Source organism: Corvus moneduloides, chromosome Z, assembly GCF_009650955.1.
Source record: "Corvus moneduloides isolate bCorMon1 chromosome Z, bCorMon1.pri, whole genome shotgun sequence".
NCBI lineage: Eukaryota > Metazoa > Chordata > Aves > Passeriformes > Corvidae > Corvus > Corvus moneduloides.
In genome coordinates, this window is record NC_045511.1 from 53,533,560 (window position 1) to 53,558,675 (window position 25,116).

Below are 25,116 nucleotides of genomic sequence, written 5' to 3' on the forward strand. Positions count from 1 at the left end.
CCCCGCCGACAGGGAAGCGGCGGGGCCTCATCCCACGGCTCGCGCGCTGATTGGCCGCGTGCCGCCCGGGGCCGGGGCCGCGGCCGCGGCCGCTGGGGGCGGGAGAGACCCGCCCTTCGTCCCGGCCCCTGCGCCTCGGCTCTTCCGCCGCCGCCGCGCCGTCCCTGGGCCTACCGGGGGCTCGCACCACCGCGTCTCACCGCGGGCCTGCGCCAGGCAGCCGATCGCCGTCGCGCCGCTCCCTCGTCCGTGCTTAGATCGGCTCCAGCCATGTCCAAGCCGCCACCTAAACCGGCCAAGCCAGGTGAGGGAAGGACGGAGCGGCCTGGCCCGTCGTCCCCGTGCGGGGCGCCACGCAGCCCGCTGCCCGCTGACACGTGAATGGCTTGGGTTTCGGGTCTGCGCTCCCGGGCAGAGCCTGGGCGAGGGTGGGAGTGGCGCACAGCCGTCTTTCCTTTCCGGACCGCACCCTGCCGCCATGAACCTCAACACCGCAAGCTTGGTGCCGGCAAGGAGGGCTGTCCTTCCCGTGGCTGGAAAGCACCGTGGGGCTGTGCTCGGGCATCGTGTCTGGGCCGGACCCCGCGCCCGATCTAGCTCGGGGGCAGGTTGGCGAGTGCACCCAAATCGGAGCCATCGCCTGGGGACAAGGTCCCTGTCGCTGGGCTTGTGCGGAGCCCTCTCGCCCGGCCTTCCTCGTCTGCAGCAGGGAGCCGCAGTGCCCAGGGATGGCACTGGCGTCGTGGCGCGCCCGGCCGGCAGCAGCCGTAGAGGAGCGGCTTGCGTAGCCTGAAACGCACAGGAAGCTGTTCACCCTTTTAAGAAACAACACTGAAATACTCTGAGGTTTGCCTCGTGATTGCACGGATTAGCAATGTATTAACGCATAAAAATTAGTTTTATAGTATAGTCGCGTGCAACATTCTTCATCTTCAAGGATGGCATCTACTGTTTTCCCTTATAGGACTCCTGACAGCCAAACTCTTTGTGCTCTTTGAAATTCAGGCGTCAATGTGCACATCGCCCTTTCTAGTGCATTTAGTCATCGATGTGTACGGTTTTGCTCCTGTGGTTTTTTTCAGAAAAATTTACTGCAAAGCTGATTTTTAAAAGAAATTAGTAGCAACCAGTTAATAGTTTTTTCGAAAAATATATTGCGAAGCCATTGGAAGTTGCACAGTTTTAAATCTTAGAATAGAAGTGGCATCTTTCAGGTAAATATACATTCTTCTGTAAAAAATTTAACCATTAGCTTTAGAGCTTTGCGTTCTTTAAAGTAAAGAATTGATCTGGAAAATTTAATGGCTATTTATCATGTTTGTGTGTCATCTCTCAGTGTAATAATTTAAATTGTTACTTAAAAATTAAAAATTCACTGTGATTCTAATTAAATAGGTAAGACTAGTTGGTGTCTCCCAAAACAGGATTATCTGATCCCTAAATACATCTGAATTTCAATTTTCTTTTGCACTTGGAATACTATTTGAAATGCTGATGTAAAAAAATAATTAAATTCATAACCTAATTGAGTATTTTAACTAGAGAGCTTACAAAACAAGCTTTTAATTTGAAGTCAAGTAAGTGTAGAAGTTTGGACCATTTAAACCATCAGTCTCAACCTGCCTGCAGAAGCAAAATCTCTCTGGATGTAGTTCCATCCTCAGAAGTTCCTCTGCCCTGCAATTTGCTCAGCTTCTTTGAAAACAGCTTACTTTAAATGAAAAAGACAGTAATAAAAGCAGTGCTGTTGTGGAGCCTTATTGAAATAATCAGTACTGGGGAAATCTGCAGGCTTCTGAAAGGATGTGGTGTTTCACAGCTAAATATATGCGTGAAGAGTGGGATTTTCCCATGAAGTTGATAACTCAGTTTTCTGTTTTTCAATACGATGAGTTAAATTTAATGTAAGATTCTTAAGGAGTTAAAGACTTGCCCTGCCTAACTTGCAGGAGCTCTCAGATTGACTCAGACAAGTTCCGTCTAATACTAGGTGTCTCTCCCTAGTTTGATGGAGTCCAGTTTGCGGTGTGCTTGATCTGATAAAATGCGGACTGTCATCAAAAGGACAGCTTCCCTACCCCCACCATCCCTTTCCGTTCCGTTCAGTTACGTGACAAGCTGGTGGTGCTCTGACTTTTTTATGTAAGGTTATTTTTATGTCTAGTGAACTTGCTGAGCTGGTTTACCAGCAGGAGTGCTTGACACAGCAAAAGGAAATTTGTAGGAGAAGGAAGACAAAGAAAACAAGATTGTCTTGCTGATGACTTTCAGAGCTGATTAAGGGTAATAGAATTAATTTTTCCAAATCCCTAATTTTTGAAGAGAGAAAATTTTATGGCATCTGTTGTGTCAGCTTTTTCGAAGTAATTTTCTGAAAGAGATTGTCTTCTAGCATACTTCAAAATATCTCTGTAGTTGCATGTCTGACTGACTTCTGTATGATAACAGTTATGCCTTTGATACTTCAATTGAATTTCTTAGGGTTATAGATAGTTGTTATTTAAAGACATAAATATAGGAACTGCATGTGGTGAAATAGTTTCTACAGCAGTGGAAGGCTGTCTCTTTTGGTGGCATTTAGACTGCATTTGCTAGAATGTCTTGGTGCCTTTGGTCAAGCTGTGTTAATTTTTCTTCACTGATCATTATTAGGTATCAAGTCTATAAGCTCTGTCAGGAATAGCAAGCCTGCTTGCATTGCTGGTGGATCACTACAGTTCAGGACAAAGAGAAGAGAAAACAAGACATTGGTTGCTGTAGTCCAATCTTATGTATTTGGGAAATAAGAAGTGCAGATTGGACAGAGAAGGAAGGAAATATTTTGATGGTGGGGAAGTGAAAATACATCTTGAAATAAATATCCTTTTTAAAGCAGTGAGTCTTCACTGCTCAACTCAGGGATTTTGGACATTGCAGTTGGACAGTGCTTTAAAAATGTGGGAAAAAAGATGTGAAGGGGGAAAAACCAACTAGCTGTGGCACTGTCATCTTCTTCAGTACATGAGAGCATTTTTTCTGACAGATTGCTTTTCTGTAAATCCTGTTGCATGCACAGCACATAAAGATTTCAGTTACAAAGAGATGGTTTTGACATCGACATATGTGAGACAACTGTGTTTGTCAACACTTGAGCTACTGTTTTGGGTGTGTAGCCAGCCCTTGGGTAAGGGGACAAGATTGTTTATAGAGGCTTTATAAGTGTTTTAAGTTCTAGTGTTTTGAGGCTTTTTTTTTTTTGAAAGAAGTGCTTTGCTTTCCTCTTGTAACTCTGTATTGTTACTATTTTCTAGCTGTATTTTTTTATTTAGACTCTCTATCAAAAATAAAAGGGAATGGAGTGGATGTTGAAAATAGCAGAAACATACTTTTCTGTCAGCATTATGCAAGAGTAGGGTTTCCCCTCCATCTTTTAAGAAATGTATTGTTGTCTCAAACTACATTATTCTTTGCAGAGTTCATATCATGTTGGATATTAATGCTATTTACAAAAGTTACTTATTAAGTCCTTTGAATTTGACGATTAATGGCTTCTGCTTAGTTGTCTGCTAGTTAAGCACTCTCTCCTTGAAGAGTGCTAAGTGATGACATCTTTTTGATTAGAGCCTTATATAGTGTGCAGCAAAAGCTTTTCAGGAGATGAAAAGGGTATATTGATATTTTTAAAAAGCCTTACTTACTTTCATGTTCACCAGATGCAGTAAGGTTTGTTGATCCTGGCCTAGAGTTGACACAACATTTATATTTTATAGAGAAAGACCAGTCTTTGTACCAAGGAAATTAATTGCACCATTTTAAATTGCACCATTTGAGAGGGAGGCCGGAGGAAACATAAGGATGTAGCATAAAGGGTTGCTACCTCAAAGCAGGTTTGTTGACTTTGCTCCCACTAGTAGCTGTCAGAGTTAAAAGTAGGATTCTGGACATAAATATTTAGTTTGAATCACAAACAAGTTCACCTCAATTCTAAGGTAAAGTAGGAGCTGTGACAGCATTCACAGGAGCAGAACACTTGCATTGAGTCACATGCCTAAGGCCTTGGCAGTAGGCTTAAATTTGATGTAAGTGGTGGTGGTTTGGATTTCTTCTGTACTTACAGAAAGGTTTCTGTCAGCTAGGAAGATGTGAGCATGTGAATGTGGGGCGTTACACTGTAGTCATCAGGTCTGAGGGGAGAAAAACATCAGAGAAACAATTAAACAGTTCCCAGTCTGCTTTCAGTATGAATTATAAACTTTCATTTCTGACCTCAAACCCTCTCATTACTGCAAGTTGCTGGGACCTCAGACAAGCTTTCTACAAGTGAAGGCATGCTGGTATTCACAAAAAAAAGTCAATAAGAAATAGAAGATTTCAGCATCAAGCTGTGCCAGTGACATTGTGTTCACTTATATCTTCTGTGAGAACATTTTTACTTCTGATTTTCTGTAAGAAAATGACGCTTGTTCCTTCCATTCCAGATACTGGTTAGTGCAGTCCATGATTGTTCCTGGATACCCCAGTTTGTCATCTATGCTGGCACCAGTCTGTACTTTGCATTCTTTTTAATGTGTTCCTAAACAAATTACTAGGCTTGCTTGCTTGTTTGTTTAATAGAGTCTTCCTCCCTCCCCCCCAACATGTATTCTCTGTGTTCACTTCCCCTTTCTAGTAAGCATTACTTAGAAGTTGAAGATGGTTCTCTAAACACTGGAGACTCCACCTTTTTTTTGTCTCAGTTGTCACAATCCTTAAATGCTATGTTGAACTCTGCTGGGTCTGTGAGCAGAATGCCAAAGTACAAACTATACTCCTGTAAAAAGTATTTCTAATACTTCTATACCTGTTTGGAGGCCTGTGTGCAAAGCACCTCGTTTTCTAATTCCCAGTGCTACGGGCTTGGGACAGAGTGGCTGGAAAGCTTCATGGAGGTGACCTGGGAGTGCTGGTTGACAGCTAACTGAACATGACCCAGCCCAGGTAGCCAAGAAGGCCAGTGGCATCCTGGTCTGCATGAAAAGTAGTGTAGCCAGCAGACAGTGACTGTCCCCCTGTACTGGGTACTGGTGAGGCTGCACCTCAAGTCTTATGTCCAGTTCTGGGCCCCTCACTACAAAAAAGACATTGAGGTGCTGGAGAGAGTCCAGAGAAGGGCAACAGAGCTGGTGAAGGGTCTAGAGAGTAGTTGGTGTGAGGAGTAGCTGAGGCAGCTGGGGATGTTTAGCCTGGAGAAAAGGAGGCTCAGGGAGATCTTACTGCTTTGTACAACTATCTGAAAGGAGCTTGTAGCAAGTTGGGTGCTTGTTTCTTGTCCCAAGTGACAAGTGATAGGACAAGAGAAAATGGCCTCAAGTTGTGCCAGGGAAGTTTAGGTTGGCTATTATGGAAAATTGCTTCACTGAGGGTGTTTGTCAGGTATTGGAACAGGCTTTCCAGGGAAAGGAATGAGTCCCTGCAGGTATGTAAAGGGACATGTGGATGTGGCACTTAGGGACACAGTTCAGTGGATTGGCAGTGGTAGGTTAATGGTTGGGCTTGATGATCTCAGAGATGTTTTGCAACCTAAGTGATTCTGTGAGAAACCAGGAAAAAAGTTTCAGTTTGGCCATAATGTCCTACTAATAAAATTGCACATCTCCTCAGAAACATGGAGATCATAAGATAAACATGTTTTCTCTTACTAAAACAAACTGCAAGTGTATCACAGATTATTCTAATCTGCATCTTACCTTTGGTATTTCCCCCTTGGCCAAAAGGTTGTGACTTAATGTGCTGGTATACATTACCAGATCATGTAATTCCTTTGTAGGTTCTTAGGCCAACACTGAGAAAACAAAGACTGCTCCATTACTACCACACTTTTTCTGTAAGATGCCTTTCACTTCCTTGAAAGAAATTAATCTGAATATATATCAAAATTCCTATTCCCAGTTATAAATGTTCTGGAAGGAGATCAAAACTAGCATATGCCCTGGAGCATGCAAGCTGTCCTTCTTCTTGCCCACATACCATATCCTTTGCGTATTTTCTCCTTTTGGGCCATCTGTTACAGGTAGGGGTTCAAATTAGTTGTTTTCAATCAAGTTGGTGCTAGAGTACCTGATTCTGAACTGTTTCTGTGCAGCATTATGGGAGCAAAGAGAAAGATGGCTGATGACAACCCAGGATTAGCTTGAACCCTTGAAGACATTGATAGACTTGCAGTTTTTTAACTAACTGTTGATTACCATAGTCTGTTCTGATTTTCTACAGCATAGAGATTATCCTTCTCTGTACTGTAGGCACTGACAGTGCTTTGTGACACACAGTGAGTCGGTTCATCTTAAGTTAGTTATTCTGATTTTTATGGTAGTCTTGAGCTGCTTAGTCTTAATAGCAGTAATGAAAAGATGCTGCATCAGGATTAATATCTGATTTGTAGCATCTTGCTTGAGTCAATGAGATGTGATTATGGTTCTCTATGGCAGATGCTAACAAAAGACTCCTGTCAGTGGGGCCAAGCCTTGGTAGCTCCTGTGAACACTGACTTACTGCCATCATTATTTTGTTTACAATATGCATGTTTTGAACCAAGGACTGTGTTAGGGTGTTTTTTCGTTTGAGGAAGTAATATTAATTGACGGCTAATGAAATTGCATTTTCTCCCTGTTGGTGCTGAAATTTCAGCCTAACACAAATACCTGAGTAGGTAGTGCCATGCAGTTACAGGTTGTTTTTTTGGGTTTTTTCTTTTTTAGAATTTCATTGGGGGGGGTTGAAAGCAAGTGAGAGAAAGTGGAGAATGTTTTGGTAATAGTGAGGATTTTAATGCTAATGGCTGTGGTAGTTTAGAGAAGCTGGAGTGAAAGAGCAGAAAGGAAGTAGGGGAAAAAAAGTCACTGTGAGAGAAACAGTAGCTCCTTGTTGCTGTACTCCTTACTTAGCACTTCTTTGGAAGCAATCATCTGTTAATGGTACTGCAATTGATGAAAAATAAATCTCGAAGTTGTAAGAAGAAAACAAAAATCTTACAGTCTTTTTAGAAAATGGTGGTTTTATCTTTTTATTACTTAGCATTATGAAGCACAGCAGCTATCTCTCTTCAGTTCAGTGCCTATCGGAAGCTGCATTTTTAAGCTTTTGCTACTGTTCAGTTTCTCCATTTCCTTGCTTTTATGTGCTTAGTGGGGAAAGGATCATCTTAGAATTATGAGTTGCATGTTTCCCTCCCTCAAAAAAGCTGGAGAAGTTTATAGGTAAGTTATTCAAAATAAATTAAAGGTTGTGGGGTCAGTCCAACCTGACAAAGTCATTAGTTTTGTGTTGCTGGTTACAGAGAATGGTTAGTTTGACTCCTTTACCATGTTGTGTTTCTGCAGGAGGGTTTGACAAGTTGTGTGACTTGGGAGGTTTGTATGCTAAGAGTAATTGTATCTATTAAGTATGTATAATAAGTTAGCTTTTTTATTTGTCAGGTAGTTGTTTTGCAGATGTTTAATGCAAATTCTGCAAGAAGGGAGAAGACAGTCTTATGACTAAAGTGTGGGATTTTTGAGACTGAAGTATTACTGGTTTACGTCTCAAATTTGCAAAAGCAGAGTGTGCTTTGCTGATGATGTGCAAGATAACAGCCCAAGTGGAGAGCGTGTGAGCACCAGAGGATGACCACAACAAACCAGCCTGTGTTTAGCAAGAAGCTGGGGTTTGAGCCAGATAAGAAAAGAGGCCTATAAGTAGTGTTTTCTCATGTCTTCCCTTACTCAACTGGCTCAGGTGTGAAAGCTCCCCTCCACGGGGAAGGTGGTGGGACATTCACACTAAGCCTGAAGGTATTCATCCCTTCTGGTGGGGTATAACTTGCTCAACTATGCTGACTTGAGAGGCAACTATCATGTCTTAGAATGTGCCATAAACCATCCAAAACCCCAACCCCAGACCAATTTCTGAGGCCTTCCACCAGAGGACTGCAGGTGATCCACAGTGGTATATCAGTGAGTGTTAATTTCCCCCTGCCGCTGCACCCTGCTACTCCCTAGGAGGTACCTAGGTATTCCCACCTGAGCATATGTTAATACATTTAACTTCATGCTTCATGGGTTTTTCACTATGGATCAAGGTTGGGACCATCATTTTGACTGTGATTGTCAAAGTTGCAACAGTCTTGTCACTGGGTCAATGGGTGGTGATATCTTTCTACTCTTATCCTTTCTTTCTTTCTTCTCCTAACTACTTCTTCTTAAAATATATTGTAAACCAGACAAAAAAATTCCAGTCAATGCCTTAGTAAGTGCCCTGTGTCTGGTTAAGTTAAAGTTGGCTAAGTTATTGTTTGTGAGGTGCCTTAGTTTGTCTGGATTTTGCTTTAAAATTTGCCAAGTACCTAATTCTACCTTAATGTTCTAAAAGTGTGCAATTAAGAGTTTGTTATTGAAGATTTTTGTTGTTTCTCTGTGCTAAATGAATCAAACAACCTTCCCTAAACCCACCAAGCAGGGCATAACAGGATTGAAAAGAAGAACCCTTTAAATCCCTGTGCTTAGAAGAAGGTCTGTTGTGGGACTTATCACTGCCCTGTGCCTCCATGTACTTTGCTTTTGAAAGGGATACTCCTCTCATTAAATCATGTTGAGAATAAACTCATTTATGTGTGCCCGGTGCCTTGAAATCTTAAAAAGGTACATATGTGTTCTGTATTCTCATTACTTTGTCCTCTAAAAGCATGTGGTGGGCAGGTGCAGTCAGTCAACTTTCATAAATTCAAATGAGTGCTAATTACTGGTTCACCATCCCACAGGAATCTAGAAACATGTAGTAGTAAGTGGGGGCAGAGGAAGACTTCGGGTGCTTTCTATCTTTTTGCATATTCCAAAGCAAGCTCTAAGTCTGTCTGCATGCCTAGGGATAGGTACTGCTAGATAAAAGTATTTCCAGTGATTATAGATACCCATGCACCTAATAAAATATGATTTCTCTGTGTCTGCAGAACTGGGATTCAAGTCTAATGTCCACTTTGTGTGCTAACATTTTTTTATTTTAGTCTCCTAGACTGAATTTTTGTGTTAGAATTTGGTACAAAAAAATCTATTACAAATGCTAAAGTCCCCTTGTTCTAAGATCTTAAATGCAGCAAACAGCCTTAATGTCTCTTTATAAAAAAATTTTTTAAAGATTGGTGCCACTAATGGGTAGTGTTTAACTTCAATATAAAGTACTGTGAAATTAACATTAACCAGACCTGTAGTTCTATACATGCAAATTTGTACTTTGTATTTCATCACAGGAGAATGTTTTAGCATGTGTTGGTCTGTGACATGACAGTTGGACGTTTGGGGAAGTAACTCTGAGGCTTATAGAATTAAAAAAAACCGCCACAAACGAACAATGAATTGCCTTTTGTTTAAACAGTGTGTCAGCTGTACTGTAATCAGCTGACACACTGTATCAGTGTTTCCAGTCTTCTTTGTCTCCACAGGTGTGATAACTTTAGAAAATCTGTTGGCACATATGCAGTACGTTATTACGAAAGACATGCAACACGCAAATGCGTATTTCCTCCTTTTCCCTGTCTTCTGCCATCTTCTCATTTCCCCTTTTAATATTTCTTATTCTTCCCTTTTGTTGTCCGTTTCTTCCCCTTACTTAAATTAAATGCTGAAAATTGGTGGATGATGGTTGTAGTCTCCATAGTTGTCAGTGTGCAGTTTTGTGTTGTGTTTTTGTGTCTTCTGTGGGAGAAAGCCAAGGAGAAGGGGCAGTACTCCTGTCTTCCATCCTGTTTTGTCATCTCATTCTTTTTTGTTTTCTTTTTTTCTTCATTTATTTTTCATTGTTGTGGCTTGACTTCTCCCCAGCTGCAGTTCACATGCTTCATGCTGAAGCACTTTGGTCCAGGATGCATTACTGTCTACTGTCCTTGTTCATCACTTCTATATAGGTAGTAAACATAACTCAGGTTTCATTCTTTTTAGCAGTTGCCACAGTTGGAAGTATTTAGTTTCTGGGGTGAAGGTTTGAGAAGTTTTGGACCTTTTGTGTCTAGGAGATGGGTGCTGTGTGAGAAAGAACCAACCAATAAAGCCAAATTGAACTTCTGTTGTGTTACTAAAAATTAAGTACTGTGAGGAGCAGTTACAGATTATAAAAAAAAGATATGTACATTATCTGTATGCACTTGACAATGTGTTTATACAGATTCATTTTATGTTTATAGTTTTACATACACTTAGTCACACGAAAGCCTGAGAATAGAGGGCTACGGAAATGTTTTGCTTAGTAGTTATGCCTTTACAAGTATGCCTTGGCATTGCTCTTGCTAGGGAATATCCAGAGGCACTTGAAAATACAATTTAAGAACCACCCCAAGGGGTTCTGCAAAATGGCAGTTGGGTACCATCCTCCTTTCTCAAGGTGGTCAGCATATTCACCTTCAGAATGTTATTTTTAAAGCTCTTAAGTTAACTTCCTAAACTGATCACTGTTGTGAGTAGGATTTTAGATACTGGGGTAATAAAGACTACATCTAGCAAAAAAAAGGAGACAAAAACAATTCCAGAGATGATGGTTCTTAATAAAAAAGGTAAAGGCTTTTTCTTGAAACCTACTCTGTCTGTACTTGCTTAGCTCCATTTAATAAACTATGCAAAACATTGCATGTGTACACTTTATTGTAGAGTACAGCCTTTGGCAGTAGGTTCATCAGTTTCTCTGAGTACACAAAATAGCCTGGACCTGTTGTCCTGATGGATCAGACACTGCTTCAGTCACAAGATAATCTGTATAAACATATATAGTGTAAGAACCTGTGTGTAACCTACACCTCCAAGTTCAACACATTTAAAAGTAAATAAACCTACATGCTTAAGACTTAAGATAGCTAAAAGTAAACAATACAGAACAGTCTGCATAATATATTTCTCCATTGAGTCCAATGGACTCCAGCAGTTAGCTAATTATATAATATGCATGTTTCTTCTGTACTTGTACATTCTGTTCATGGTATTGAAATGTACTTTTTGAATTTTTTTAAAAACATTTGTCGGGAAGCTTCTTTTGCAGTTTATGCAATTAAATTTGTACCTCTCTGCATTAAGGTTATCTTTTCTTGGCTTGAATGCTGCTGACAGTCTCTTCCAAATTGGCCTTTTAAAATAAATGTTTCCCATTTACTGGAATTGCACACCCTATAGCTTATTTTAAGCATCTAAATAGAACAGCACATCAGTACATTAAATAGGACTGTGTGACCATTTGTCATTTTTCTTTAATGAGTTCTGTGCTACTGCATTATTTTCCTAATAATGACTGCAAGTAAGTATAAGAACATGTTGCTGACATTGGTCATTGGTTTGTTTCTTTCTTCTTTGTTTGTCATGTGACAGATTTGATGTTAGTAATACTAGTATGTACAGCATGTATGAGTGTGTGAGGGTATATATGAATGAAACTACACTTTTCCTCAGAAATCAATGACAACACTTTTGTTGTGCAGTGAGCTATAAAAGAGCATGTTAGGTGTGCAGAAGAGGGTACTTACACGTAACTGATCAGTCCAGTTTCCTTCATAACCCATGTTCCTGGATTTTTTAACTCAGGCTGCTGAGCCTTTTCATCATGATTTTCTTTGATAGAAGTGTAGCACAAATTCATTCAGCAACTGGCATTAAGCTTGAAGGAAAGGAATGTATTTGGATTTAAGGGCTGCATTTAAAGGCATGATACTGGTACTGATTTTTTTTTTTAATTGGGGTTTTTCTGGGTTTTTTTTTTAGGGCAGGTGAAAGTATTCAGGGCCCTGTATACATTTGAGCCCAGAACGGTAAGTACATCTAGACTTCAGTGGTTTGAAAATATTAGTTTTAGCCTTGTCTATAATATTTCTTTAGTTCTGCTAGTACTGGCATGTTAGACTTAACTGTACCAAAATTTTAATGATAAAGCTTGTTGATGGATAGTCATTCTTAATGTGAATAAAACTGTCTGATTCATCATCAGTCTCTTTTAAGAACAGCTCTTTTTAAAAGTAGCATGCTTTCTTCTGTAGTATCAGTTACCAACAATCAAAGATCAGAAATGTTAAATAATTTGTTTTTTCTTCTAAAGGCAACAATGATAGTTGAGACTAAGAGATCTGGTGAACTGGGACCAACCAAAAAGGGGATGAAGTTAACAAACAAAAGATGTATTTCACTGCTTCTGTTGCACAGCTCTTCATTGGAAAGGCCACAGTCTTTGTGTTGTTAGGAAAGTTACAGATCCAGAAACTTAGCTGTAAGCAAGCCAAGCTAGAGACTGTCAGGCTGTTGTGTAGGTGATAGAGAAATTGAGTCATCATTGTTTTGAATGAAGAGGTGAATGTATTCTGACTTATCCAGGTATTTGTTTTTCTTGCATACACATATTAAGCTACTGTTTACTCTTCTTAATTTTTTTTTAAAGCCAGATGAACTGTACTTTGAAGAAGGAGATATCATTTACATCTCTGACATGGTGAGTCTAAGGCATCCCACACAGACTGAATACTTCTGAGATGCAAATTATCCCATCTAAAATATTTTCCCTTTTCTCCGCAGAGTGATACAAATTGGTGGAAAGGAACTTGCAAAGGGAGAACTGGACTAATTCCAAGCAACTATGGTAAAGTCTAGAATATTTTTATTTGGTAAGATCATTCGCAATCAAAGGAAATAGCTGTCTTTTCAAAATCAGATCACAGTATTGGTACTTAACAGTACTCTACCATGTGTTTCAGAATACATCCATCTGCAGTATCAGTTACCACTGTACATCAGCAGTGGACAGGTTGTCTTGTGTTTTTATAACCTAGAGGCAGCTTGAGTTTGCTGAGTGTTCATGTTTCTGGTTATGCAGGTAACAGATACTGAGATACTCTCAGTTTTGAGGGGAAGAACACTTGTATCTGAAGGATGGGGTCTTGTTTGCCTTTTGTTGTTTTTTTAGTGAATATATTCAGCCACAGAAAACATTGGTTTTTTTGGGGATTGCACCGCGTTAAATATCCCATATGTGTCTGGGCTGAATAGAAACTGCTTTTTCAGATTCAACTAAAATCACTTTTAAAAGCAACGAATACACAATTCTTCCAAGTCCTGCCAGGAATTGTAGGCAGAGTAGCAGTGTCTCATGACAGGTTGCGTCACAGTTGCCAATATGACCGAAGTTGCTTCCTGCAGTAGGAAACATTACGGTAGCAATGCTGTTTTCCCTGCCCTGTAGTTAGTAGAAATACATTAATAGAAATCTATGGCGTAGTCATTGAGACCACCATGGCATCAAATTTCACTTTAGTTTGTGATTTCCAAACTGATTCTACTCATGCTATCTGCCAGAGATCAGAGGTCATGCACTGTTAATATGCAAGACTAGTTGATACATGCAACATATCTGCATTCAAATTTCTTTTGAATATTGAAGTGTGTTATATTTAAAATAACCCAAACAACCTGTTAATTCATGTTCCCACTGAGATTATCTGTAAAGCTTCAATTTTAGACCAGGGTAGGGGTGGTGTCTCTGCACATTTGCAAAATTTGCATGCATAAGCAGAACAGAAGCTTTTGCAGACCGTAAGAACAGAGTACTAGGATCATGTCTTCTGATTTAGATAGATTGTGCAATTTGATGCTGTTGTTTGAAGTTTTCACAAGCTTTTCTCTGTATTAGCTTCCCATACACAGGAAATCAAAGTGCATCTCATTAGTCTGTCACTCACAAATCTCTTTTCATGTTAGAATCAAATATGTTTTATTTCCACACAGGTGTCAAGTACATGTTTCAGAAGTAGTTAGAATTTACTCTTTCATTTCAGTGGCAGAGCAAGCAGAGTCTATTGATAATCCGCTGCATGAAGCTGCCAAACGAGGTATGTTTGGTGTTTTAGTTGTGTAATGCTAAAGGATTATTTACTTGTTTTCTGCTATAGTAATAATAATATATTTAGAATATGTTCTGCCTGTTTTGGTTGTCTTATTTCTTGAGCAAGTTATCTGCTAAGTTTTACAGCTTTGAAAAAGTGAGATACAGCCTGGTAGAATTGCCACTCTGTGTATACACAGAAAAAGTGTGGTACCATCCATTTAACTACATAGGGATATAAAGGTCTTCTGGGAATGGAAGAAAAGACATTTGGTATGACTTGGTATGATTTTTGGTATGGCTGGTTGTTCAATGAATTATAAATGTTGCTGCTAGTCACTTTCAGAAAGGACTATTTCCTTTAAAGAACCTTTAATGGTTTTTTAACTTTTCAAAGGAAAAAAAGGTAATCAAAACTGATTTTGTCTTTCAGGCAACCTAAGCTGGTTGAGAGAGTGTTTGGATAATCGAGTTGGTGTCAATGGCTTAGACAAAGCTGGAAACACAGCTCTGTATTGGGCATGCCATGGAGGACATAAAGGTATCAGAGAATTAATTTGAAATTACTGTTCTCTGGTTTTCTTGATATGCTTGTTAGGCTGACTGATAAAATTGCAGCACTAAATAATGAAGCTGGGTTTTTTTCAATGTTACTCTATTTTTTTGTAAATAAAAATCAGGCTAGAAGGGAGGTTCAGCTCCATCAAATGCTGTGTTTTGGTTTTGCTGTTGAAGCAGGCATGCTAATTAGTGTAACTTATAAGCAGAGTGGAAGAAGGACAGATCAAAAAGAACTCTGGTATTATTTTGGGTATTGTATGCAGTAGCATGTTTTGTGACTAATGGTTGGTTGCCCAATGCAGTCTGACTTACAGATTTTCATTAGCTGATTTGATTGGTCTTTCATTGAATCTTAACTACAACGAATGCAAAAAAAAGCATATATGTTTCCACTACATTTTTCTCTTAACATCTCTCCCTGTTTTCTGCAGATGTAGTAGATGTTCTGCTTACCCAGGCAAACTTGGAGTTAAACCAACAGGTAGGTTAAACCAATAGACGCTTACAGTAGAGGCGTGGTGTTACTCACCCGTGGTAGAAGCTGAAAGTTTTTTTGCTGCATTTTAATCCTGTTGTTTTTCCCTCTAACTCCACAGAACAAATTGGGAGACACAGCTTTGCATGCTGCTGCATGGAAAGGTTATGCAGATATTGTAGAGATGCTGCTGGAAAAGGGTAAAGATCTTCACCAAGGTTTCAACAATCTGTGTGCAGACTAGATTCCTGAAGGTTTTTTAATTTATATTTCTTAAGTGTTTCCATATAACTCAGGTACAGTCATTAGCCATCAGTCACCTGCCTGACTTGCAGGAAAAGTCTTGCAGAAAAATCTGGCAGCTGTTTGGAAGGTAGACATCTCACTTGCTCAAGATAATTTCATCCTGCTTTACAGACAAAATTAGGCACTTAAACCCCAGAACAGCAATGACATCTGCTTCTTAAAAAGGAAGAGCAGCCAGCAAGTTCCCTAATGAACTGTAGCTTATGGAAGAGCATCCATAGCTTTTGGTCTGCTTCAGAGCAGTCAGTAGGTCAGATTCCCTTGTCCTTTATTGTTCTACCCACATTAGTGAAATTCATATCATAATGACATTGGTTGATAAATAACTGGGATAGTGATTCATGATGAAAATTTTCTTCACGAAGGGGCAAGAACAGATCTGAAAAACAATGAGAAGAAACTGGCTTTAGATATGGCAACAAACGCAGCTTGTGCTTCCTTGCTTAAGAAGAAACAGAGTGCAGGTATTTCTGATTTTGTTTGATAATTTTACTTTTGGAGGACACTTAATATTTTAACCAAATACCGATATATTGATAGCCATAAAAACCATTTGGGAATTACATGGGCTAAGAGTTGTGTTTGGAAGGGCTCACTTGAGAGGGTTAGTTTAGAGCTATGATATGAACATGGTTTATCTTATGCAGTGCTGCTGACTCCACACAAAATGCCACCTTGTGTCAGCAAGAGGCAACAGAGTTCAGAATATGTGAAAATGGTAAAGAAAGGGAAGGAAATAGAAGACAGGCCCTTCAGGCAGAATGAAAGCAAGGATGGAAACTATTTTAGAAGTAGCATACCATAAGGGACAGGTTACAAGAATAAAACAGTGTGCTGTCTTGCCGCATATGCTTGTTTGTTCCTCCAAACTTAAGCCAAACAAGCACCAACAGACGATCCTCTTTTTCTTACTGCTAGATTTTTTACTTTATAATTTCTATGTGTCTCTGAGTGACTTTTCTAAGGAAAGAATGCTTTCAGGTGTTGATCAAAATAGTCTCACTGCCTCCCATTGTGTTCATCTGTCCCAATAGCATAGTGTCCAAGTCCAAAAGAGTTAAAGAAGCTATTTTAAAAAGCTGAAAAAAGACTGAATTGTTCAGTATTGTGTAACTGCTATTACCTATACCTTTCAGGAGGCTGAAGTTAGGGTGGAAACTCTAAGTGAAACAAGAAATTACTTAAAAACACATGCAGAGTTACAGTTGGTTTTGATGGGGTATTGCAGTATAGCAATTGCATCATCACAGGACTAGTGAGAACAGAGGAAATGCTAACCTGTAGGAGCCTAGAGGTTATGGTAATTAAAATGGAGGAATAGCTGACTGCAACTTGAGAAGGCCAGGAAGAGCAGTTGCAGGAAAGATATTGTCCTGCTCTTTGGTAGAGGTAAAATCAAAATTTCCCGGAAAACTGGCAAATTATTTCTCCCAATCTTGGTTCTTAAGAAAGCAGTTGTAAAAAATGGCAGAAGTCTTTCTCTATGTGTGTTTGTGTGTGTACATACATACATATATATGCATACATACATATATGTGTGTATATATATATAATACATAATTTTTTCCTAAACTTAGTTACTCCCTATTAAAAGCACTTTGTTCATCTTTGCATGTCTATTGTAGGCACCTGGTACAGGTGTTTTCTCTGTTCTGATGTCCCAGTAATTATACTAATGTTCTATTTCCTGGTGCTAAGTAACTAATGTACTTCTTCACTCCCTTTAAATTAATTTTGGTTCAATGACTGACAGATTTTTCATCCTTGGTCACCTCATCTATCACCAGTCTCTGGTAATTTCACACCCTGTCTTTTTTTGCTTGCCTTGATATAACAGCCGATAATCTCAGTTTTTTGGTTTTTTGTCTCAGCCTCGCCTTTTGTAATATCTCTGACACCACTGATCTGTATACTTTCCTTGTATTTTGTATTTTCTTGGTTATTTTCACTAATTTCATTTTTCTGTCTCTTGAGTCTGCATTTAAGTACTTCCAGTGTCTGGAAGTGAAACATTGTTCTTTTTCAGAGATTCAGTTCTGTATAATCAGTCTTCCTCTCCCTTGTTCCTAATTACATATGGCTTCTATCATAGTCCATATCTAAAACTGTTTCATTGGAGGAAGCTTACTTTGTCTCCCTCTCTTTGTTCAGATTTATGTTTCACATGTACAGACAGATATTCAAAATCAGTTGCTGAAGTATATTCTAAAAAATTTAAATTATTAAAATCATGTCATAGAAACAAAAAGGTTGTGTTAATTGTGCTGCTAAACACAGCAGAAGGAGTAGAAGAACTGTAATTTGTACTTTTCTTAAAGTATGGCCCCTTGAGCACAGGGCCCTGCAATTTCTTTTCTTCCCATTCTCCCTTTGCTGCTTCTCCTAAAATAGAGAAACATGATTTTTTTCCCTTAGATTTCTTTTCACAAAACAGTTGAGCAGGTTAGGTTTAAACTTAATCATTTTCTTCTTCCAGAAATCTAGGATAACAATGGTTGTCGCTTTTGTGAATTATGTCAGTCTTGTTGCCTCTGTGCCTGGTATTTTTAGTACTTTGATTTAATTTTGTTTCTTTCCAGGTACAGTCCGAACATTGAGTAATGCAGAGGAATACCTTGATGATGAAGATTCCGATTAGCTTTTTTAACTTGTATGAAAAACTATAACTTGCATTGTCTATGTCATTTTCAAAACATATCTTTTCAACTGTAGAAGCATCTCACTTAGACTATTGCAGTACAGCATATAAATGAGAGGGTGAAATCAGGCTTTGCAAAGGAATAATCTTCACATACCCAGAAGATGTCACATTTTAAATCAGAGCTCCTTTTTGGAATTATCACAGGGGAAGTATGGCACACCTTCATCACTGAATGGGCAGAGGACCATCTTCTAAACTCACAGGTTTCATCTCAGGCCTTCCCAGCAAGTGCCTTGTATCTCTGGAATACTGAAAGGTCCTTCTGGGACAGCAGGACACCACTGCTAACATTTCCCCAAATTTCCCTGGGTGTATGTTCCTTCATGCAGTTAATACTGAGAGTCAGTACTGGCTGACAGGCATAAATGGAGATGCTGCTGTAGAGAGGGACCATTATTTGCCCATATGGAGCCAGCATGACAAGGTTTGATTTTTAATTTTGGTAAAATTTTGACCCTTCCTTCCTCTGTTCCTCTATGTAAGGTGCAGAATGACCTGAGACAACCCGCCTCAGGAAAGCTTTGTCTTCTCTATTGCTGTGGGGCCCAATCCCTGACATGTTAGCACAGGTGAAATGCTTGCTTAAATAAGGTTTGCTTTGGAAATTCACTTGGACTTTGTGCCCTGATTATTTTGCTTTTTCAAGTGTATTATGCTGAAACTATTTGTAGTGAAAGGAAGACAGAATATTTTTCTATTTATCCTGCCTAAAATTTTTAATACTGATCTCTTGCTTTTATTTTTTGAAAGTGCTCTTACGTTTTGTCCTAAATTACCTCAAAGGTTAAGTGTGTTCGATGTAATGAGGGAAGATGTGCATCAAATATACCACAGGTATCTTTAGAAGACATACCTGAAGCTGAATAAACAGTTTTAAAATATATTGCTGCTTCCTGTGAATTAAAGAAAAAGAAAGTAAATTCAGCCACTTTCAAGCTTCCCTGCAGGGTTAAAAAATAGTACTTCTGATGCCTTGAAGTGGCTACCTGAAAACAGAGGCCAGACAAGAATAAGAGAATAAAAGTAGGTATTTATTTGAAAGGCCTTCAAACATAGACCTTGGGAGTGTAAAGCCTACAAAGGATTGCACCCAGGATGGACGCTGGGTCATGGGTTCTTCACATTTTTATAAGTTTGGTCCATTTGCATATCAGGGTTAATTCTCCAATTATAATTTCAGTTAATGATGTAATTACCCCAAGTTTGCCCCTCCTCTCAAAGGCTTTTATTTTACACGTTTTGGGGCCAGGGACAGCAAGGTGTCCTTGAAGTGCAAACCTAGAGAGGCTTTGTTATGTCTAACCGGCATGAGAGAGCAGTAGTTAACAGGCCACACGAAACTTCAGAATTACACATTAGGCAGTACAGGATTTGAGAAATAGACAAGTTAAAACCTAAGGCATCACTTCCTTCAGATCGCTCAAATAGCTGCGGCCGAATATTGCACATTATTGAGAGATACTTTCTTACTGTGATGGTAAGTAAATGTTACAAGTATTTGAGATACAATCTCATTTTTAATTTTTTGTTGCTAACTTCTGTAAGAGAGACTTCTAACAAATCCATTCTAACACAGCAGTCTATGAAACTAAAAAAAAAACAAAACAAAAAAAAAAGGAAAAAAAGCTCTTGTGAAAGACTGGGGATAAATGAAAAGCTCTTGCGAAACTCTGGGGATAAATGAAAATCACACTAAGTATTTAAGAGATTTTTAAAAGTTTGGAGCACTCTTAATTTCCCATTTTTAAAAATACATTGAGCCAGATTTTTATTTTTATCATCCTTGAAAGAACTAGATGCCAGTAAAGCTTGTTAAGCTCTTACCAAAGAAGGCAGTGTTTGATTGACCAGAACTGTTTAAGATGGGGACATTGCACAAGTAGTTATCTGCAGATGTAATTCTAGACTGTTCAAATGTTAAAACCATAGAACAAATGTTTTAGCATTGTGCTAAATACAATTGTGCAATACTGTGGTTAAATGAACAGTGATGTTTTATTTTGTGTGAACTCAAAGATCCTAGAGGGGAAGAAAAAAAACCAAAACCACCAATTTTTTCTCTCTAGCATTCATTCAACAGTTGTTGAACATAACTCATAATATTTAAGATTGTTCTGCTTCACATTTAATCAACCAGCTTTTTTACTAGCTCAGCCTTTTACCATAGTCAGCCATATGTTATGCCGCATACTGCTGATCAAAATGATTCAGTTTCAAAGTGCAAGCTTCAAAGTCCTGTAATGAGAGGCGAGAAGGCTCAGGTATCTGTTACATGAGTCTTTCTCATGCATAAACAAAGCTCACAGGCTTAAAATTCTTCAGTGTCAGAGGACATGGAGAGAATGGCTCAAGTCACTGTTTTTTCAGTCGAGCTTTGGAGGCAGAGTTTGTATTCATAAATAACTCTTAATGTAATGTCTTCTGCTGCCATGGGTTCAGCAGCCTACAAGGAAGATGTTGTGTTCATGTCTGTGGAATTAACAGCTGCCAGAAGAGACCCTGTGTTCTTCTGCAGACAGATCTAAGTGCTGCACAGGAATGATGACAGAAGCACGAGTTGAGCCTAAGGATTGCATCCAAAGTTCTCGTTGGAGTGTCCTGAAGGAAGCACATTTACGTAGGAAGGCACCTAGAAGTGCTGTCATTTGTTTCTAGGACAGAAATTACTGGTTTTGGGTTTTTTTCCACAACTTTGTTTTTCTTTATGAAACTGTTCTAATCATCTTGTGAAATATAAATCACTGTGAAGGCTTTCAGGCAATAAACTACTTTTTGTCTAACTCCAGCAGTGAAGTTTTGATTAAAAAAAACCAAAAAACAAAATAACACAACAGAATAAACAAACAAAAATAACACCCGCCAACAAACAAAAAACTCCAAAACAAATGTCCTACAGCTAGGAGAAAATACAGCTGGAGTAAGCTGATCCAGCATCTTACTAGTTATGCAAACCCACTTGCTCTCCCTACTTTTCTTCAGTGTTTGTGCCTCTACAGACTCATTTAAATTTAAGACTTTTTCCAAGGACAGCTACATTCAGGTGTGTAACAAGAAGAAAAATAGGGTTTTTAAGTGCAGCAACAGGAACGTTTTCAAGCTCAAGGTGTCTTAGAACTCAGCATTGAAGGATATTCTGTCTTGCATACTTCTGGTTGAATTAATGTGTGTGCCTTTCTATTGAAAATCAGCTGTGTTCCAGTAAGAAATTTTGTGCTGTTAGGGAATAGAAATTGTTTTGATTGCTTTGAGGCTCTTTCAAACTAAATTAGTAAATTTTCTGTTGGCTTCACCAAAGGAATCAAATGCTTGATCCCTGTTTTGTAGAAAGAAAAATGGGACATTTCTTGCACTTTGTTTAGTATAGTTCTTGGATTCTTGATAATTTTCAAGTTAGTATACTGTTTTACTGAAACAAAGCCCATCTTACTGAATTTCACTCTTACTTATCCCATCACCTGAAATGTAATATTCCTAAAACAGTTAGAAGTCACACACTAAATGTTTAGACTGAGTGGCCCATTTTCTAACAAAATCTCCCACTTTAGAACCCTGACTTCTAATTTCTGAAGATGCTATTGTGTTTCTTGTGTTTGTGTTTTATGTCAAGCGCCAAAGATTGCTGAAAGTAAATTAGTCTGACCTTGTGGTCATTTCAGTTACATGCTAGAAAGTCAGATGTTTGAGCATGCAGCACACATCAAAATCAAAAATTTGTTTGCAACCATTGCCACCTTCTAATGAAACCATTGAAACACACCACTGAGCTGAGTAACAAATAATGGGCCATCAGTCATTTGCTTCATGAGACAGATAAAAGCTGAAGTTACTAAAAGTGTTTTAGGACAATATTAGTCAACTGTATTTTGATCTTATCAGGAGACAGAAAAGAAGCAGAAATGGTGTTGAAGAACTTGGAACAGAAATCTTCATAAGAAATTAATTTGATATCCTAATTTGCTAAATAAATAAGGCAACAGCTGGGTTTGGTTTGGGGTTTTTTTTTTTGTTGTTGTTTTTTGGGGATTTTTTTGAAGCTACACATCAAAAAACCAACAAAAGCTAAAAATAAGACAATACTACAAAAGCAATTCAGAATAAAAGTGACTTTACGTCACAATTTCTGGAACAGAATTTGGACTGGTGGTAGTGTCTGCCTATGGCAGAAAAAGTCTACCAAGTACCTATTTACCTGATGCCTGTTGTTTCCCAGCTGAAAGTTGAAGCTGAAGATGATGTGTCCCATCTGCAGCCTTTTCTAAAAAGCCACGTCATTATTTAATCCTTCTACCAAGCTTAGTGGTCTTCCTTTGGGGTCTGTAGAGCAGTCCATAGAACACCAGAGAATTCTCGTGGAAGAGATTCTTCTCTGACATTGTGATATTGCTAACCTATGAGCAATGTCACTGGGAAAAATAGTGTGGTCCAGCTAATGTTCACCCTCCCAGTTACAAAAGCAGGGTTGTTCCCTGTGGTTAGGAGCAACTCCTAAGATCAGAGGCTGAAGGAATCCCTTGCAGAGAGAATGGTAATTTAGGGGAGCTTTTTTAAGTAAATGTGGAGCAGCACAGAACTTGGCAGGGTACCAGCACTCAGCTGTTACATGTGTCAGGTTTATGCATCCAGGAAAGCGTCTGCAACTTGCGCTGTTCCTTTGTGAGTTACTCCTTTCCCCAAAATTCTGAAGCACACATTAGAGCAACTCTCTGTTCCATTCCTTTGTCCTTTCTATCCAGAGACAGGCTCCTAACTCTAAGAAAATTTAGTGAGTTTAAATGTAAAACCAGTGTGAAGACACAAAGTGCCACATGCAAAGTGGACATACGGAAGTTTGTTATAGTCATATTTCTGGTGTGAAATCTCAAGCAAGGCTCTGGAATCCAGTGAAGATCCATGGGCAGTGGAAGACCTCTGTTTTTAAGCTCTGCACAAACCTGTATTTGTTTTCTTGATTTGTGTTGCTTAATAGAGTATATTTTTGCTCACAGCTTTGCTGCAGTCACATTGCCAATTGACTTCATGTCTACAGGGACATAGTGAAATTAATCCTTAACCATCTTAAGACATGCTCAACATAAAATTAGAGTTAAATCCTCAAAATTTATATTCAATTTTAATGTTCCTTTCCTGTTCAGCTGACTTGTACAGCACAAGTAGTTTCATAGTGTTAGTAAATTACTGAGACTTTCTTAATTGAAGGCTCTAATTTTATCTTTCCATATAATTTCCCTTTTATGATAAGACACAGTACATTTCATATAATCTGAAGTTCATTAAAAAGTAGTATATATTCTTCTCAGTCTATCAATTTTTACTTCTCTTTTATGCTTTTCCCTAACATTTCTGGTTTAGCCATTTTGCTAGAAAATTCCAGCTGCATAGTTATGAGTTTGAAATGGAAGAAGAATGAAGAAATAAAAAATACACCTGGCCTACATGCATTTACACTGAAAAGCAAGAGCAATAAACATTTTGTTGACCGAAGAGTTGTGGTAGAGGTAGACTGAGTAGCAGGCATTGTAATTAAGAGAAATAGATTGATTAGAGCCCTGAGCTAGCATTTACTGAAGCTTTAAAAACTCCCATCTAATCAGAGAATGGGGCCAATTCAGTTACAATTCTCTGAGTACTTTTCAAAAAAACAGTTTCCACATGGAGTTACAGCAGTGGAAAGTCATGGTGTTGTACAGTTTTGACCAAATTTTATTCTGCTAAAATATAGAGTGCTCTCTAGTCAGACAAGAATAATTCAAAAGTTCAAATCACTTCAGAGGCTTAACCACTGCAAATATTTTCTCATCAGTAGGACAGTGCAGAAGATTAAGAGTTTGCTTAGGCTTCTTCCAACTAGTGCTGAAAGTGTTTGAGTTACTTTCAGTAGGTGTGACAAGATCATTCAAACTAAATGAGTTTGAAATGAAAAGCCATTATTACACAGGAGAAAATAGGTTGAAAGGGTCTGGTGGTGCTCATGTTTAACTAGGAGTCGTTTCCACTCAGTTTTAACCAAAGCCAGCCTACACCAGACACAGCTTCAGCAGTTTTCTAACCACTTAAAGATTCCGGGTTTGTTCATGTTATTTTAGGAAAACTCCAGTTTAGTTGTATGTTTCCATTTTATGGGCTGTTTGCTGTTAATTAACTGAGCTCTGGCTTTGCACTTTTCCTGGTTACACCAGTTGCTGCAGCTTATAAGCTATTATTCTTTCCATTTCAGGCTAGTACTTAGAAAGTTTAAATGAAATTTAATATACTTGTGCCAGGCTTAGCTTTCCATTTGTTCAAAATGGGTGGCTGACTGAAGTGCACTGTAGCCATATCCTTACCTTAGTTAAAGAAAAGGGAAAATAAATTAAAAACTTAAGCCTAAAGCATGGAGACTTGCGTGTCAGATGTGAAAAGGAGAAAGTACAATATGGAATCTCTTTGGAAATACAATAGAAAGGTCAACTATTTAAGTATCTATGCACCAACATAATAGCATTATTTTTGTGTAAATCCATACGTACAGCCTGAAATTTTTCTTACCCAATTGTGTAATTAAAGTACGCACATATCTATTTTGGCTTTCTTAAATTTAGTTGCATTTAGTTTCTTAAATTACCATTTGTCTGAAGTTACTTTGTGATTTTCAGGATGCATTTGCCTTGGCCTTAAGTTAGAAGAAACTATTTCAGTCTCACATGAGATAAGTAAAAAATATTTTTCACATATCTGTGGTTTTGCATGCCTGTAACTTAATGCTTGGAGACATGAGTTGAAAAAAAATCTGCTTTGTACTTCATGTATTAAGACACAAGTTGAAAAATTCTGCTTCTTACAAAGTAACTAAGAGCTGTTGAGCATTAATTGAGTCTAATGTGCTTCCTGCTTGTGTGAAAAGTTTGATCCAAACTCTTGTATGTTAATATATTACTGATTTTTGTTCCTAAATATCAGAGCTTTATTATTTAATCAATCATTTTCATTTTATTTTAAGTAAAGTTATGTAAACTAGTGACTTCTTGCATGCTGTGGTCTGAAAATTGATCACACATCTGAACTTGATCCATCCAAATGTGTCACTTCCACTACCTTTTGAAGTGGACTTTGCTAATAAGCTAAGTGATTCTCCTATTTGGGTTTAAAGAGCAAAGCCGAATTCTTTTGCTTTCCGTATCAAGTCTGCAGACCTCATTACATCCTCTATGCAATTCTGTTTTCTGTGTTGACCAGGCCCTAATCACTGTGCTGTACAGACAAACTTATG

General features: G+C 38.6%; 1 protein-coding gene across 1 annotated transcript; it reads left to right on the forward strand.

Annotated features, from left to right (window-relative positions):
- The first annotated feature begins 96 nt into the window (after positions 1-96).
- On the forward strand, positions 97-20,646 carry OSTF1 (osteoclast stimulating factor 1). Its single transcript, XM_032097596.1, has 10 exons — positions 97-304; positions 11,724-11,770; positions 12,391-12,441; positions 12,525-12,588; positions 13,781-13,834; positions 14,261-14,368; positions 14,820-14,869; positions 14,985-15,063; positions 15,535-15,633; positions 17,749-20,646. The coding sequence occupies exons 1-10, from the start codon at positions 271-273 to the stop codon at positions 17,805-17,807; spliced, it is 645 nt and encodes a 214-aa protein (XP_031953487.1). The 5' UTR covers positions 97-270; the 3' UTR covers positions 17,808-20,646.
- Positions 20,647-25,116: the final 4,470 nt, after the last annotated feature.